This window comes from Phoca vitulina, unplaced genomic scaffold (assembly GCF_004348235.1).
Source record: "Phoca vitulina isolate PV1807 unplaced genomic scaffold, GSC_HSeal_1.0 scaffold91, whole genome shotgun sequence".
NCBI classification, from domain to species: domain Eukaryota; kingdom Metazoa; phylum Chordata; class Mammalia; order Carnivora; family Phocidae; genus Phoca; species Phoca vitulina.
In genome coordinates this window covers 468795-481742 of record NW_022589794.1, presented here as the reverse complement: position 1 = coordinate 481742, position 12948 = coordinate 468795, and the positions used below count along the sequence as shown (strand labels likewise).

The following is a 12948-nucleotide window of genomic DNA, read 5'->3' as shown; positions in this document are numbered from 1 at the left end:
AAAGATTTTATACATTTATCTGACAGAGAGAGATACAGCGAGAGAGGGAACACAAGCAGGGGAAGTGGGAGAGGGAGAAGCAGGCTTCCCGCCGAGCAGGGAGCCCGATGCGGGGCTCGATCCCAGGACGCTGGGATCATGACCTGAGCCGAAGGCAGACGCTTAACGACTGAGCCACCCAGGTGCCCCTTTTTTTAAGATTTTATTTATTTTTTGACAGAGAGAGAGAGACAGTGAGAGAGGGAACACAAGCAGGGGGAGTGGGAGAGGGAGAAGCAGGCTTCCCGCTGAGCAGGGAGCCTGGTGCAGGGCTCGATCCCAGGACCCTGGGACCATGACCTGAGCTGAAGGCAGACGCTTAACGACTGAGCCACCCAGGCATCCCAAGCATCCGACTCTTGATCTCAGCTCAGGTTTCGACCCCAGGGTCGTGAGTTCAAGCTCCGCATTGGCCCCCACACTAGGCGTGGAGCCTCCTTAAAAAAATTTTAAAAATAAAAAAATGAAAGTGCTGGTCCCCGACTCACTCCCTGATTTTGAGAGCCCTGACTTACCAGACCCTGGAGGGAGACAGAGCTAACCTTCTATTCTTTTGTCTTTGTCCTCATCTTCTTCCCGGGTTGGAGATTAAATGTCATGAGAATTTAGGAAACGAAATTAGCCCATGGCAGCACAAAGGACTAAATGCTTTGCCTTATTTTAGGATTTATAAGATTTAAAAAATAAAATGTGGAGACAGCATTTGGGTTTGAGTAACTTCTGTGCGCTTCTCACCCCCAGCAGTATTGTTTTTGAGGATCTAGAGATAAGGATTGGGAAGTCCTGATTGAGAAAGCACGTGCTGCAGCCTGGCACATGGAGGCCCCCGCTCCACCTATGGGCCGGGCCACGGCTGGGGACACGTATGGTGGCCATTCTTACACTTCAAGGCAGAACTAACAGAAGTCAGCCCATACACGTCTGGAGGCAAGGGAGGAGCCTAGCTAATGTTTTAGTGGGTTTCATTTCTTCCTTTTGGCTCCAAACTTATTTTTCTTCCCGTTGTTTGTGAACATCCAGCTTGAACACGAGTCAGGGTCTGAACTCATCCCTCACAAATGCACGGATTTTCACATCTGTCCTTCCGATTGCCATTTCCTGGAGAATGGTATTTTTATCTTCAAAACAGAGTGAGTCGCTCTCGTGGGCTGGCACAGTATTGGTCCCCACGGGCTGAGCACCCGCCACGCTGCCCAGCCCTCTGCCTGACTCATCAGCTGGCTCCACAGCACTAACCTGACCCACACTGAGCCACTTTCTCGCCCGTCTTCTGTTCTAGCTGCTCTGTTCATTTATTTTTTTTCCATGGGTTATTATAAGGAGAAAAGAATCCAAGGACTTCAGTTGAGCACATTAGACGTAGTGAATTTTAGCTGGAAAATCTGATTTGGGGGGCTGTGAAAATATCAAGGGATCTGGTAACATGAATTTTCCACATGAAAAACCAAAGGGTTTTCCTAGGCACCACCAAGGAGGAAAAATACTACCATCCGAGCTTGGCATATTCAAGTCTCCACGTAGAAATATAAATACAGTTTACAGAAGGAGAGCGAAGAACATTAAATAGACACGTTAACGATAGAAATACAAACAGAACAGAGAATCAGGAAGGGATGGCCAAATTTAAGCATTCATAGTTTTTGGGTTTGGTGGCTTACAAAGAATCGCTGTTTTAGATGCGTCAGTTATTGGCATTTATTTATTTATTTTTAAATATTTTATTTATTAAGAGAGAGAGCACAAGCAGGGGGAGGAGGCAGAGGGAGAAGCAGGCTTCCCGCTGAGCAGGGAGCCCGATGCGGGGCTCGATCCCAGGACCCCGGGATCATGACCTGAGCCGAAGGCAGCTGCTTAGCCATCTGAGCCACCCAGGCGCCCCGGTTACTGGCATTTAAAAGCAAAAATCACGCATCATTGAACCATAGCAACATGCAATTGGACATGGAAATGCACAGAAAAACTCCAAGGTAACTGACTTGATGCCTACGTGTATCTTCTGATCAGAATAACTCTGTAAATATCATGGGAAAAATTATAACGATGCCGCTTAGTGCCTTTAATCTACTTTATTATTTTTCCCTAGCTGGTTCATTGGAACATGAAATCTGGTTAGCATAAACGTCGTTCAATGTTTTAAACTACAAAGGTTTAGTAGTTTGTTATCTGGGGCTTAGAAAGGGAACTGGATATTCTCAGAAGGACCTACAACACACTGTAAAGGAGGATGCATCATAAAATCCACACCGGAGACCCAAGAAGCAGACGGTAGCCCTTGGGGACTGATCATGCACTCGTCTGTGGGTGCGCACTGTTAGATGAGCCCTTCCCCACCCACTCCCCGGGATTGCAAGGTTAGCAGTTCATAAGGATTCAGGGGGTGAGTATCTGATCACTAGTAGTCTGCGTCGAATTCACCAGATCTTCCGTTTTCACTGTCTGAAGCTCAAAGTGCAAGTGACAAATCACAATCATGGCCCCGGAGGCCAGGCTGAGATCGAGGATGAGTGGGGAAGATGGTCCATCTCTAGAGTCTGAAAGACGACAAAGATGAACGACCCCGCACATGAGAACAGACGCCTGGTCATAAAACCCAGAGACGCCAATTAATTCTGCCTCCACCAGGTGCCAGGATCCAGCAGGGCCGGCGACGGTGACACCATCACGCCTCCCTCTGTCGCGGGTCCCGGCCACGGTCACGGCTTCTCACTGCACGTGAAGTTGGAACTGCCGCCCAGCGGGTCTGAGGGGTCTTGCCCATCCCCCGGCTGTTCCGTTAGTCACTCCGTAGTAAGACCAATGAAACAATCCACCAGAGACCACAGGCTTGATGAAAAATCCCTCTCCTTTTGGAAATGACTGTTAGTCACACCGCGGCGGCATCCCGTGATATATACAGAAGCTGAAATAACCTCCCAACAGGCGATTGACAGCAGGCCGCTGGTTCCGAATAATGGCCCGCACTTCCCGGCGCGACAGAGCAGTGGGACGGCGGGGGTTCCTGTGACGCGGGGAACAGCCCTCTGCTGGCCTCGAGGCTGATGGATGCACTTGGAAAATGGTTTCTAATAAAAAGCTTGGAAATTTTCTTTTTCCAAGGGAACCTAACGCTGACATACCGTAGGCGGTGGGGGTTTCTGTCTGAGAGAAGACAGGCCTGGAGGGTCTGCACGTTGCTGCGACGGGGCCCGTGGTTTGCATTCTCAGCTCCTCTCTGAAGTTTACGTCAGGCTTGTCACGTCAGACCCCCTAGCCCCCTGCGGTACCCTGGCACCGTCAACTCTCTCGAGAAGCAGTGCACGTTAAAACAGATGAGTTCTTAACTTTACATTGCATTTGTTGAGTCAGTGTCAGCTGCTCCCACACCTTCCGCAGAATTACTGGGTCGGCCGGCCTGCAAGGCAGTGACCGTCCCCCAGAGCATACACTTACGGGCCTCCTGGGTGGACAAAAAACTTCCTCTATTTAAAGATATTGTACAACAAAATTTTGTTTAAACGTTGTGACTGCACTCAGATCATACCATATATGGAAAATACGAAGGCTAGATTCTGTTGGCCACACTGTGTGTAGGGAAAAGGGCATAACATCGCTGATGGACATGCTCACTGATGCTACCTTTCCAGGAGACGTTACGCATGATGCACGGAAGCTCTGATTACGTGCATAATCTAACCCAGAGGTTCTGGTTTTAGGTGTTCCAAAGAAAACAATTGGGCAAATGTATGAAGATTGAAATCCTAGCACCTCCATCACTGTATATCAAATCGTTTAAAAAGGGATTGGTCAAATAAGTTTGTAGAACTCAAAATAATACTACAAAGGAATTGAAACTCATGCTGTAATTAGAATTAATAAATAAGTTAATAAGATTTCAGGATATAATGTCAAAAATCAATTACTTTTGTATACTAGCAACAAACAATTCAAAAATAAAATTTAAAAAACCTCTTGAGTAGCATCAAAAATAATAAAATCCTTAAGAATAATTTTTCTTTTTTAAAGATTTTATTTATTTGACACAGAGAGAGAGAGCACAAGCAGGGGGAGCAGCAGAGGGAGAGGGAGAAGCAGGATCCCCACTGAGCAGGGAGCCCAACACGGGGCTCAATCCCAGGACCCTGGGGTCATGACCTGAGCCGAAGACAGATGCTTAACAGACTGAGCCACCCAGGCGCCCCAATAATTTTCTTTTTTAAAAAAACATAAGGACCTGTCAGAATCATTATGAAGGTAAATGACACTTAAAAAAGTGGACAGATAGATCGTGTTCATGGACTTTAAGACAAATTAATTTTAAGATATCCATTCTCCCTAAATCGATGTATAGATCAATGCAATGGGATTTTATTAGAGATTGACAAGGTGAGTGGAACTGTATACGGATATGCAAAAAACCCAGATCAGCTGAAACAACTGTGAAGCAGAGCTGTTGACTCAGACTACCCGATTTCTTGACATTCTGTAACCTGCGGCAAGAAGACGACGCAGTGTCGGCCCCAGGGCAGACGCGTGGATCAACGGCCACTCATACACGGTAAACCGATTTTCAGCAAAGCGATTCAGTGAAGAAAGAAAAACATTTTCAGTGAACGATACTAGCACGACGTTGAGAAAGAAAGGGATTCTGATCCCTATCTCATATCACACGCAAAAATTAATTTCAGATGGGTTATAATCCGAATGAAAGAGCTAAAACACTAACACTTCTGGAGGAAAAGAAACAGGGAAAATATTTTTGTGAACTTTGAGCAAGCAAAGGTTTCTTGATCAGCGCTCAGACAGTGCTGACCATTAACGAAAAATGGATAGACTAGAAGAAAATGGAAAGGTAAACCAGAGGAAACAGGAGAAAATATTCACATATATATACACGTACCTCACAGAAGAGTTGAACCCAGAATGGATTAAAAATCCTCCTCCAAACCCGCTCTTCCTCCCATTCTCCCAAAGAAGAGAACACTCAGGAACAGAGGGAAGCCAGGTGTGTCCTGATCCCAGTCCCCGATCCTCCCTTCCCGTGTTGCATTTGACCTGAAGAACCTCTTTTCCAAAACCACGTGAGCACCCCATGTACCTGACACCATTGGACAGGATGCGCCCTGGTCAGAATCTCGTGAGAAGATTCATCTCTCACCTGGACAGTGGAGGAAGGTGTTCCAGTTAAAGGCAGCGTTTGGTACTGTCACGACTCCTGGGTGGAAGGAGAGAGAGAGAGAGAGGCCACGTTGGTGAGATGCGGCCGGCTAGCTTGTGTCGACGTGCAGATAATGGTCTCCTCCTTGGTTCTCACAAAGAACTCAAAGTTCTGAGTGCCTTGTGAACACCTGTTCATCCCTCCTGCCCGGGAGGTTCAAAGGGAGCCCGTGGGTCCCCAGCGAGGAAAGGTGCACCCCCTTCGACCTCGCCATCCATCGCGGGGTGGGACAGCCTCCAGGTGGGAAACGTGAGTCTCTAACAAAGGCCTGCAAGCAGCAGCTTCTGCAGCGCAGCCCCACGTATGAACTGCGTCTCTGTTTAAAATCCCTAATCCCGGCCCTCTCCGCGTCACACACGATGGCCTGCTCTCTGGGGTGTCTCCTCCAACAGATTTAAGTTTAAAATTCTCTGACTTGAACATTTAAGATGTAGGAAGCTCAAGGCATCATTTAACAGTTTATCCTGATAATAGGAACCATCTGTGAAGTTTTAGGGCATGTAAATTAAGTCCTGTAACCCTCCCTGCAATGTCCCTTTGAGATCGTCATCCGCACCGAACGACACAGATTACTCACTTTCGTACTACTTAGCGAGTGTGCACTGCACGTCCGCCCTGGGCACAGACCCTGGGTGGGTGCAGACCACACACTCCTGGGACCCCTCAAAGCCCTGCGAGGCACACTGACTCCCCCAGTTTATCCAGTTGGAAACCGAGGTTCACACAGGTTACATGGTGTTCAGGGCGACTCAGGGTACAGGTGGTAGAGGCTGCGTGTGAGCCCGTGTTTGCCTGGTGTGCCCGCGTGTTCCTCCACTATAAATCCGGCCAAGACAGGCCCGCACCTGCCCTGACACTTAGAGACACCTTTTATACATACAGACTCGGTGCATCTTTTTTAAAATGGGTGTTCCAAGAAAGGGCTTTTTTGGTAAATGATTCTTCTGCTAAAAATATCACTGAAAGCAGTGGAGAATGCGGACCCGTGATAACGCACGGTGCAGCTGAGGCGGGACTCGGGGGTCTGTGGCCCTCTGGGCCTCGGCACCTGCGCTGAGCCGAGCTGGCAGTGGGTTACGTGCTCCACTTTGCAACGGCTTCTTCCCATGATTCCTATTGTTTAAACAAGAATACAGTGGTTCCCTCGCTGTGTTCAGATGCTGAGGGTTTTCCGAAAGGCTGTGGAGGCCACCGTCAGGGAGGGACTGACTGGCTGAGGGCAGGAAGGGGTGAGGTTGGAGCAGAAGGGCTCTGCTTCCCCCCAGCTCAACTAAAACAGAGAAGCTCAGCTTTCTCCTTTTGTAAACATACCCCTGAGAGAGCACATTGTCCTTCTACTGGTCGAAAATGTTAAAGGACCTGCATTTTAAATTGTTCTTTTATAATGTTGTTGTATTTGTCCTTTATCTTCACATGAGGAAATAATAGGCACATCCATTCTACTAATTATTAGTAGGTAAATCTAAGGCACCATATTATTTCATCCACAAACACGTCAGTACATGTCTCTAAAAGGACTCATCTTTTAAGAATATGTAAATTTTAAAATTCTTACCTTGACTCTGGACGTAGATCTTACCCCTGGCATGCGGCTTTTGAAAAGAAAGGAGAAAGGGAAAGAGTAAATTGGATAGTCCATTGCAACTGCTTTTTAGAAATAAGGCCATAAAACCCTCACTTTGGAACACATCACAAAGCATCATCCACACAACTGTCCACATACTATTTACTTTCTAAGAGCAGAGAGTTCCTTCCACTTTTAGTGGGGGCTAGTCCATTAAAAACACGGCATCTTCAAGGTAAGAAGCACAGAGGAGGAGGTCCCTTAGACTAGGCGTGATGCGTGATTACGATTGTATGGTTACTACATTAGTAGAAAGTTACGGAAGCTCAGACAGTGAACACGCGATGGCAGAGCCCGTGGGGAGCCTATCTGTCGTGTGTGGAAGCTGGAGGTAGGTGTTCGGGAACCCTGATTTGGGGACACGAGTCCTTGGATGGAAAGAGTACACTCCCCAAACCCCATCCGTGGGGAAGAAATTAGGAGGGGGTGGGAGGCCAAGGGAGGAGAGGGAAGGGGCTGGGAGGTGCAGCATCCCGCTGTGTTCGGGGCGGAGGACTGCGACTCCCTACATAGACAGGACTCAGTTTGCTTTGCTTCTGTCCTTCCTGTTACATTCTGTGTCTGAGACCTCTAACGCCTGGACCATCCTCCTCAACTCACCACACAGCGGGGATGCACCCCCTTTTAAAATGCCCTTAAAATAGTAAGCCTTAAAAAAATTTTTTTTAAAATTCTCCTCCTTACTAGTGGAAAAAATGTTAATTTTAATGGAAAAAATGGCTGATAGCAACAATTTGAAATTAGAAACTGAAGTCCAGAGCCCTAACATACTCCTTTTGTGTAATTATAATTTCACTGGAAAGCTGAAGAGACTTTTATTGGTGTGCAGAGGAGGTTAGGCCTGCTGCTTCTTCAAGCAGCCCTGAGAAAGGGATGCTAACACACTGGCAAAAACATGTCAGCCTGGTATTTAAACTTTAAAGTGAATACCAGCGTTTGACAAAAACAGAGTCAATATAATTCTACATAGATTTGATTAATTAAGGGAAGGCAAAATAGGGTTTTTGCCTTGCCTCTGTTTCCATTAGAAATATGCTCCATCTGCAATTAGAAATGCATAAACCCACAATGCTCCCTTCAAGAAAATTCCTTCTGAAAAAACAAAAATAATTAAACTGGCATCCCAACTCCATAAGCAGAATGAATGGACTCTATGTAGAAATTTCTGGACTTATCTGCTGGTCTTTATGTATCTTTGAGCATTATTCCTCTTAAATCTACTCAAAGCATGAGAAAATAAATAAGTATCAAGTCCTATATGAACATTTAAAACATGTTATGAATGATATTTTAAGATCTTATCCTTGTAAGTCAAGAAAATAGAGTTACAATATAAAAAATATCTGGACTGGTTTATTTTTAATCTTTATAATAAAAGAAATCTGGCAAAAGCCAACTGGCTTATATTGGTTTTGAAAAGCATTATCTATATTAAAATGCTCTAAATACAAATTAGCTTTCTCTGCTCAATATTTATTGTTGTTTCTCTTGCCTTAAAATAATAGAAGAGTCAAAATCCTCGTACATCACTTCCCTTGCAAGATTAGCTCATTGATGCAGAAAATGAAAAAGAAGCCTGTGTGTGTGTGTGTGTGTGTGTGTGTGTAGGGGGTGGGGAGGAAGGATGCTCCATGGTGTCTATGAGAAACCCTTACTAAATTCGGCCCATTACTAGATATAAAAAGCCAGTGTCCTGTTGGATAGATACTTATAAATACACATGACCTTCTAACAGACCCAAACGCTAATTCATGCCTTTTTATAATGGAATAACAGCAACAACAAATAGATACCCCATTTTTAAAATTTATATAACCTTCTGAAATTCAGCTCTCTGTAAGTAGAAACCACAGTAAACGTTATTTTTGAAATATACATACAATCGCAGGGTGTGTGGGTGACAGAAATACCAATTTTTATTTTGAAATGACAACGCAGCTTCTGACGGTGGCTTTGTTAAAAAGCACTTTTAAAAGAGCTACAGAATGCTTTAAAACAATCATGGCTCGAAGGTGGAAAGCTCTCAAAATATACCTATGTCAAAAAAACGCACTGGAATTGGGGTCTTTTCAGGGGATGTGGTTCTCTTCCTTCTCCCTCCACCCTGTTCCCTTAGAAATGGGTTTTTAAGCAAGGAAAGAAAATAAAAGAGAAAAGAAAAAAACACATGAATGGGATGAGGAGTGTCTCCGAAGACTGGATCGGGATCCAGTCCCGTGGGATCCAAAGCTGGCTGGCAATGCAAGAAATAGGAATGCCAGGAGGAAAACCGGAGGGAAGACTTTTTTTTTAGGAAAGAGTTAAATCTATGGAGTAAATAACTGGGGATTATTGATGTTATTCAAAAGCTCCCCCCGCAGTTCTGTGCCTTGGTGATTTGATGAATTCGAAGCAATTCTGATCGTTCCAAATGTCTGAGCCCCCAGGTCATGAGCTCATGAAGGGGGGTGGGGGTCTGGGCTCTGGAACTGATGAGTTTTTCATCCTTTGAATTACACTAAAACTTTTCAATTCCCAGGGATCTCATTTGGGGAAGAAAAATGCAAAGAACATTTCCAGTTCCATCAAGAACTCTCGGAGGAAAGCCAATCTTAATAGAAGTTATTAAAAATGATTAGCTTCCTAGGGTATGATCAGTCCCTGGAGTTTCTCCTACAGAGTATTTGCGGGGAGGGCCTCAGACAAAGAGGGCATCTAAGGATGAACCCCGTGAGATGCAGGGTTTTAGGTTTCCGCTCGGGGGAAACCATAACAAAGCTGTGGTCTGTGGGTTCCTGCTGCTGCCAGCCTGATTTCAGAGATCGTCAGGTCCAGAGCAATGGGCCACACAGAAGGAAGGGGTAAGGCGTTCACAGGACAACACGCGCTGAGTACACAGAGTTCAGCGATTAGTGGACGCGCGGCTCATTGCAAGAGGCGGGCGCTAACACCCGCATCGGCTCTGGGAGCTCACCATGTGACAGCCCGTGAGATCTGTCTTGCTTTCTGCATTTTAATTTCCAAAAGAATATTGATGAGTACGTGCACACACTGAAAGTAAAAGTACACTTTAGCTACGGCCTCACACAAAACCGCTTCAAGAAAGTTATTTTTCTTTAACGGGTGCCGAGGCGAGGCTCAGCACTGGTGCCCCGGAAGGCAGGGAGGCACCATCTCCAAACTAAACAAAATAAATAAGTAAATAAAATCTCTAAAAAGTAACGACACCAGAAAGCTTAGCTCAGCGCTAACCTTGGCAAAGAGTACAGATGGGCCATCCTGGTTATCCTCGTGCTTTCTCGAATTTGATAACCACTTCAAGCAACATTTACTCAAACTCAAGATGTTTAAAACAGCTAGCTCATAAATAAATATTTGAATTTGGGGAAAGTCCTGTTAGCAGAGTACTTCTTAGAAAAAGCTGGTCGACAGTGCAGTTGAATTTTCTGGAGGCCTCTGGGGGTTTGAACCCAATGGAGACCTAGTAAACCCAAGATCGTTGCTTCTGTGGAGAGAAAAGCCTTCCGTTACGATATATACCTAATTTGCTTTACTTTTTTTTTTCTTCCTTGTGAAATAGTCAAATTTTCTGGTGAAAGTCTGGTGAATTCAGAGAAAGAAACCTTGACTTCTAACACAGATTTGCATGCTGAATGTCTGTTACGTACCATCGTAAGAAACCAACACTCCGTATAGACCAGCTTTACATTTCCATAAGGCACACATCAAAGTTAGCAGTGCGTAGTGAATCACATTCCTAAAGATGCCAAATCAGGGTTATAATTTCACAAACCAACAGAGCAGTGTTTTCCCAAAACACGACCAGTGTTGAACTTGTGTGATAAATATTAACGATGCAGCATGCAGACCTGGTGAAGAACCACTGGGACCATGCCCTTCACAAAATAGGTATGACGTCACATTAAGGTTGATATGAACAACACTAAAAAAATAACGACAAGCCCAAACAAAGGCATTTCGAATTCAAACAGACAACATAAAGCCATCCTCATTGAAATCCAATCAAACTAATTTGTGTCATCAGCCAGAGATAGGTAGGGGATCATAAACAGCCTCCAGAGTAGTGCCCAGCTTTCTGAGAGGGCTGAAAGGAACCCGGGGGTGACACAGCGCCCCTTCTGGGGACATTTCTTTCAAGATGTCTCCCACGGCCCGATGCTGTGTGAGCACGTGTCTGAGCAATCTTGAAAGAGGTCACCCCCCACTTGTATGTACAGAGCTGGGCTGACCAATGCGGCAGCGTCCAGCCACACCAGGGCTGGTCTGAATGGAGATGTGTCCTGAGTGCAGAAGAACACTGGATTTTGAAGACTTCATGCAAAAAAAACAAAAAAACAAAAAAACTATCTCATTAGTCATTTTTATATTGATCACATGTTGAAATAATAAGATTCTGGATATAGACAGCGTGTAATAAAGAACTTGGCCTTTGCGCGAGACCTGACAGGAGTGTCTTTGTTTAGGGTGGGGCCAGTCCCAACCATTGGTCTTCGGGTGGGAGCCGGCCATACCACAACCACCACCCACGAGGTTTAGGGTGGGGACTTGGAGTCGAGTGGCACCTGTCCACTTGGACACTGGCTTCAACCGTGGGCAGTTGACCAGTCAGTCAAGCCTACAGAATGAAGCTCCAATAAAAATGTTGGATGCTCAGCTTGAGTAAGCTTCTCTGGCTGGCAATCCTCCGCCGATATTGTCTCAGATCAATAACCAGAGGGTAGAATGGCTTGACTCCACGGGGAAGAAGGCAAGGTGCCTTTGCCCTACACAGTTTTCCAAGTGGCTGATTTTAGCCTGATAAAGTCTATGACTTCCCTAGAATAAACCGTACCCATGAGTAGAATAACCATCAGTGAGTTCTGCGCAATAAGAAGCAAATGCCATGAATCTTTCTAATCTGGGATTATTGAAATCTGATTCTGATTTGATAATAATTAGGTGGGATTAACTGAACGACACCTTGAGTCAGGCCTGCTCCCTAAAACAAAGAACACAAAATTAAGAACAAAAGCTGGCAATTCGATAATGAAGAGCCAAACTTAATTACTCAAGAAACATCGCTGTGCGGAATACATAAGTAAAAGTCATCACTCTACAAAAATCCATCTAAAATAATTATATAAATGTGGCTGAATAATGAAGCTTTACATTATTTATACATACGTTTTATTTGTAAAAACTAATCAGATAAAGGTATTGAAAAGAACTTTATTGAAAAATCTTTCACCAAAAAAAGGACAGAAAGCTGTATTTAAAAAACAGGCTCACATTCGAATCTAATAACTAACCCCCACCGCTATAAACTCTAAAACCAGAAACACCCTTTCCTTATCATTAGCTTTTATTATAGTGTCTCTTCCATCACCACCGAAGACTAAACTTTTGCTGCCTGCTCGAATTTTTTTTTTTTTTTTTTTTATGCTTTGTCAGATACTTGGAAGAGTATCTTTCTGAAAACAGAGACCCCTGACCCAGGATCACCCAGCGTGTCTGAGTGACAGCGAAGGGCGGACTTGGCTCCGAGACAGAAGCTGGCCCTTCCACGGGCGCATCCTCACCGCTACGGTCCCGCCCGCCCGGACTGGGCTGCTCTGTGCACTCGGGCCGGTTCCCTTCTCACTGCCTGTGGACGTGCAGCTCACGGAGGAAGGACTGCGCCCGGTCAGTGAGCACTTTGCACGGCTGACTCGGGCTCCGAACCTCCACGGGCGCCCTCTCCCGAGGCCAGCCTCACGCTGCAGCTGCCGTCCCCATAGTTACACCCGAGTCCAGTAGGTGTCTCTGATTCAGTGCGTCTGGGACTCGGAGAGTCCACTCCTCTCCCTTTACAAATTCCTTCACTGGAGTTCTTCCAAAATCTTAAATCATGTTGATATCCTCGAGTCCCACGTTATTTCTTCCTTACGTGCTTCGGTCTTTCCACACAAAAATTTATCCAGAACCTGGTACTTAAGTTAAAGAAATCTTTATCAAAGTGCATTTGCAGGTAAAATGGCACGATGTCTGTAACTTTTTAAAAAAATATTCCAGAAAATAAGTGTGTGCGTGTGTGCATGTGTCTGTGAGTGTGTGTATGTGTGCGAGGGCATGC

General features: G+C 45.3%; 1 protein-coding gene across 4 annotated transcripts in view; it reads right to left on the bottom strand.

Annotated features, from left to right (window-relative positions):
• GLT1D1 (glycosyltransferase 1 domain containing 1) overlaps positions 1-12948 on the bottom strand; it is a 77599-nt gene that overhangs the window by 31009 nt on the left and 33642 nt on the right. For all 4 annotated transcript variants that reach the window (XR_004298356.1, XM_032396398.1, XM_032396399.1 and 1 more), the window contains exons 5-6: positions 6789-6825; positions 5174-5230 (exon numbers count right to left, since the gene is read on the bottom strand). Coding sequence is in view for 3 of the 4 variants with exons in the window: in XM_032396398.1 (XP_032252289.1) it covers positions 5174-5230; positions 6789-6825 (94 nt within the window). In the remaining variant the exon portion in view is untranslated. The remainder of the gene's footprint in view (positions 1-5173; positions 5231-6788; positions 6826-12948) is intronic.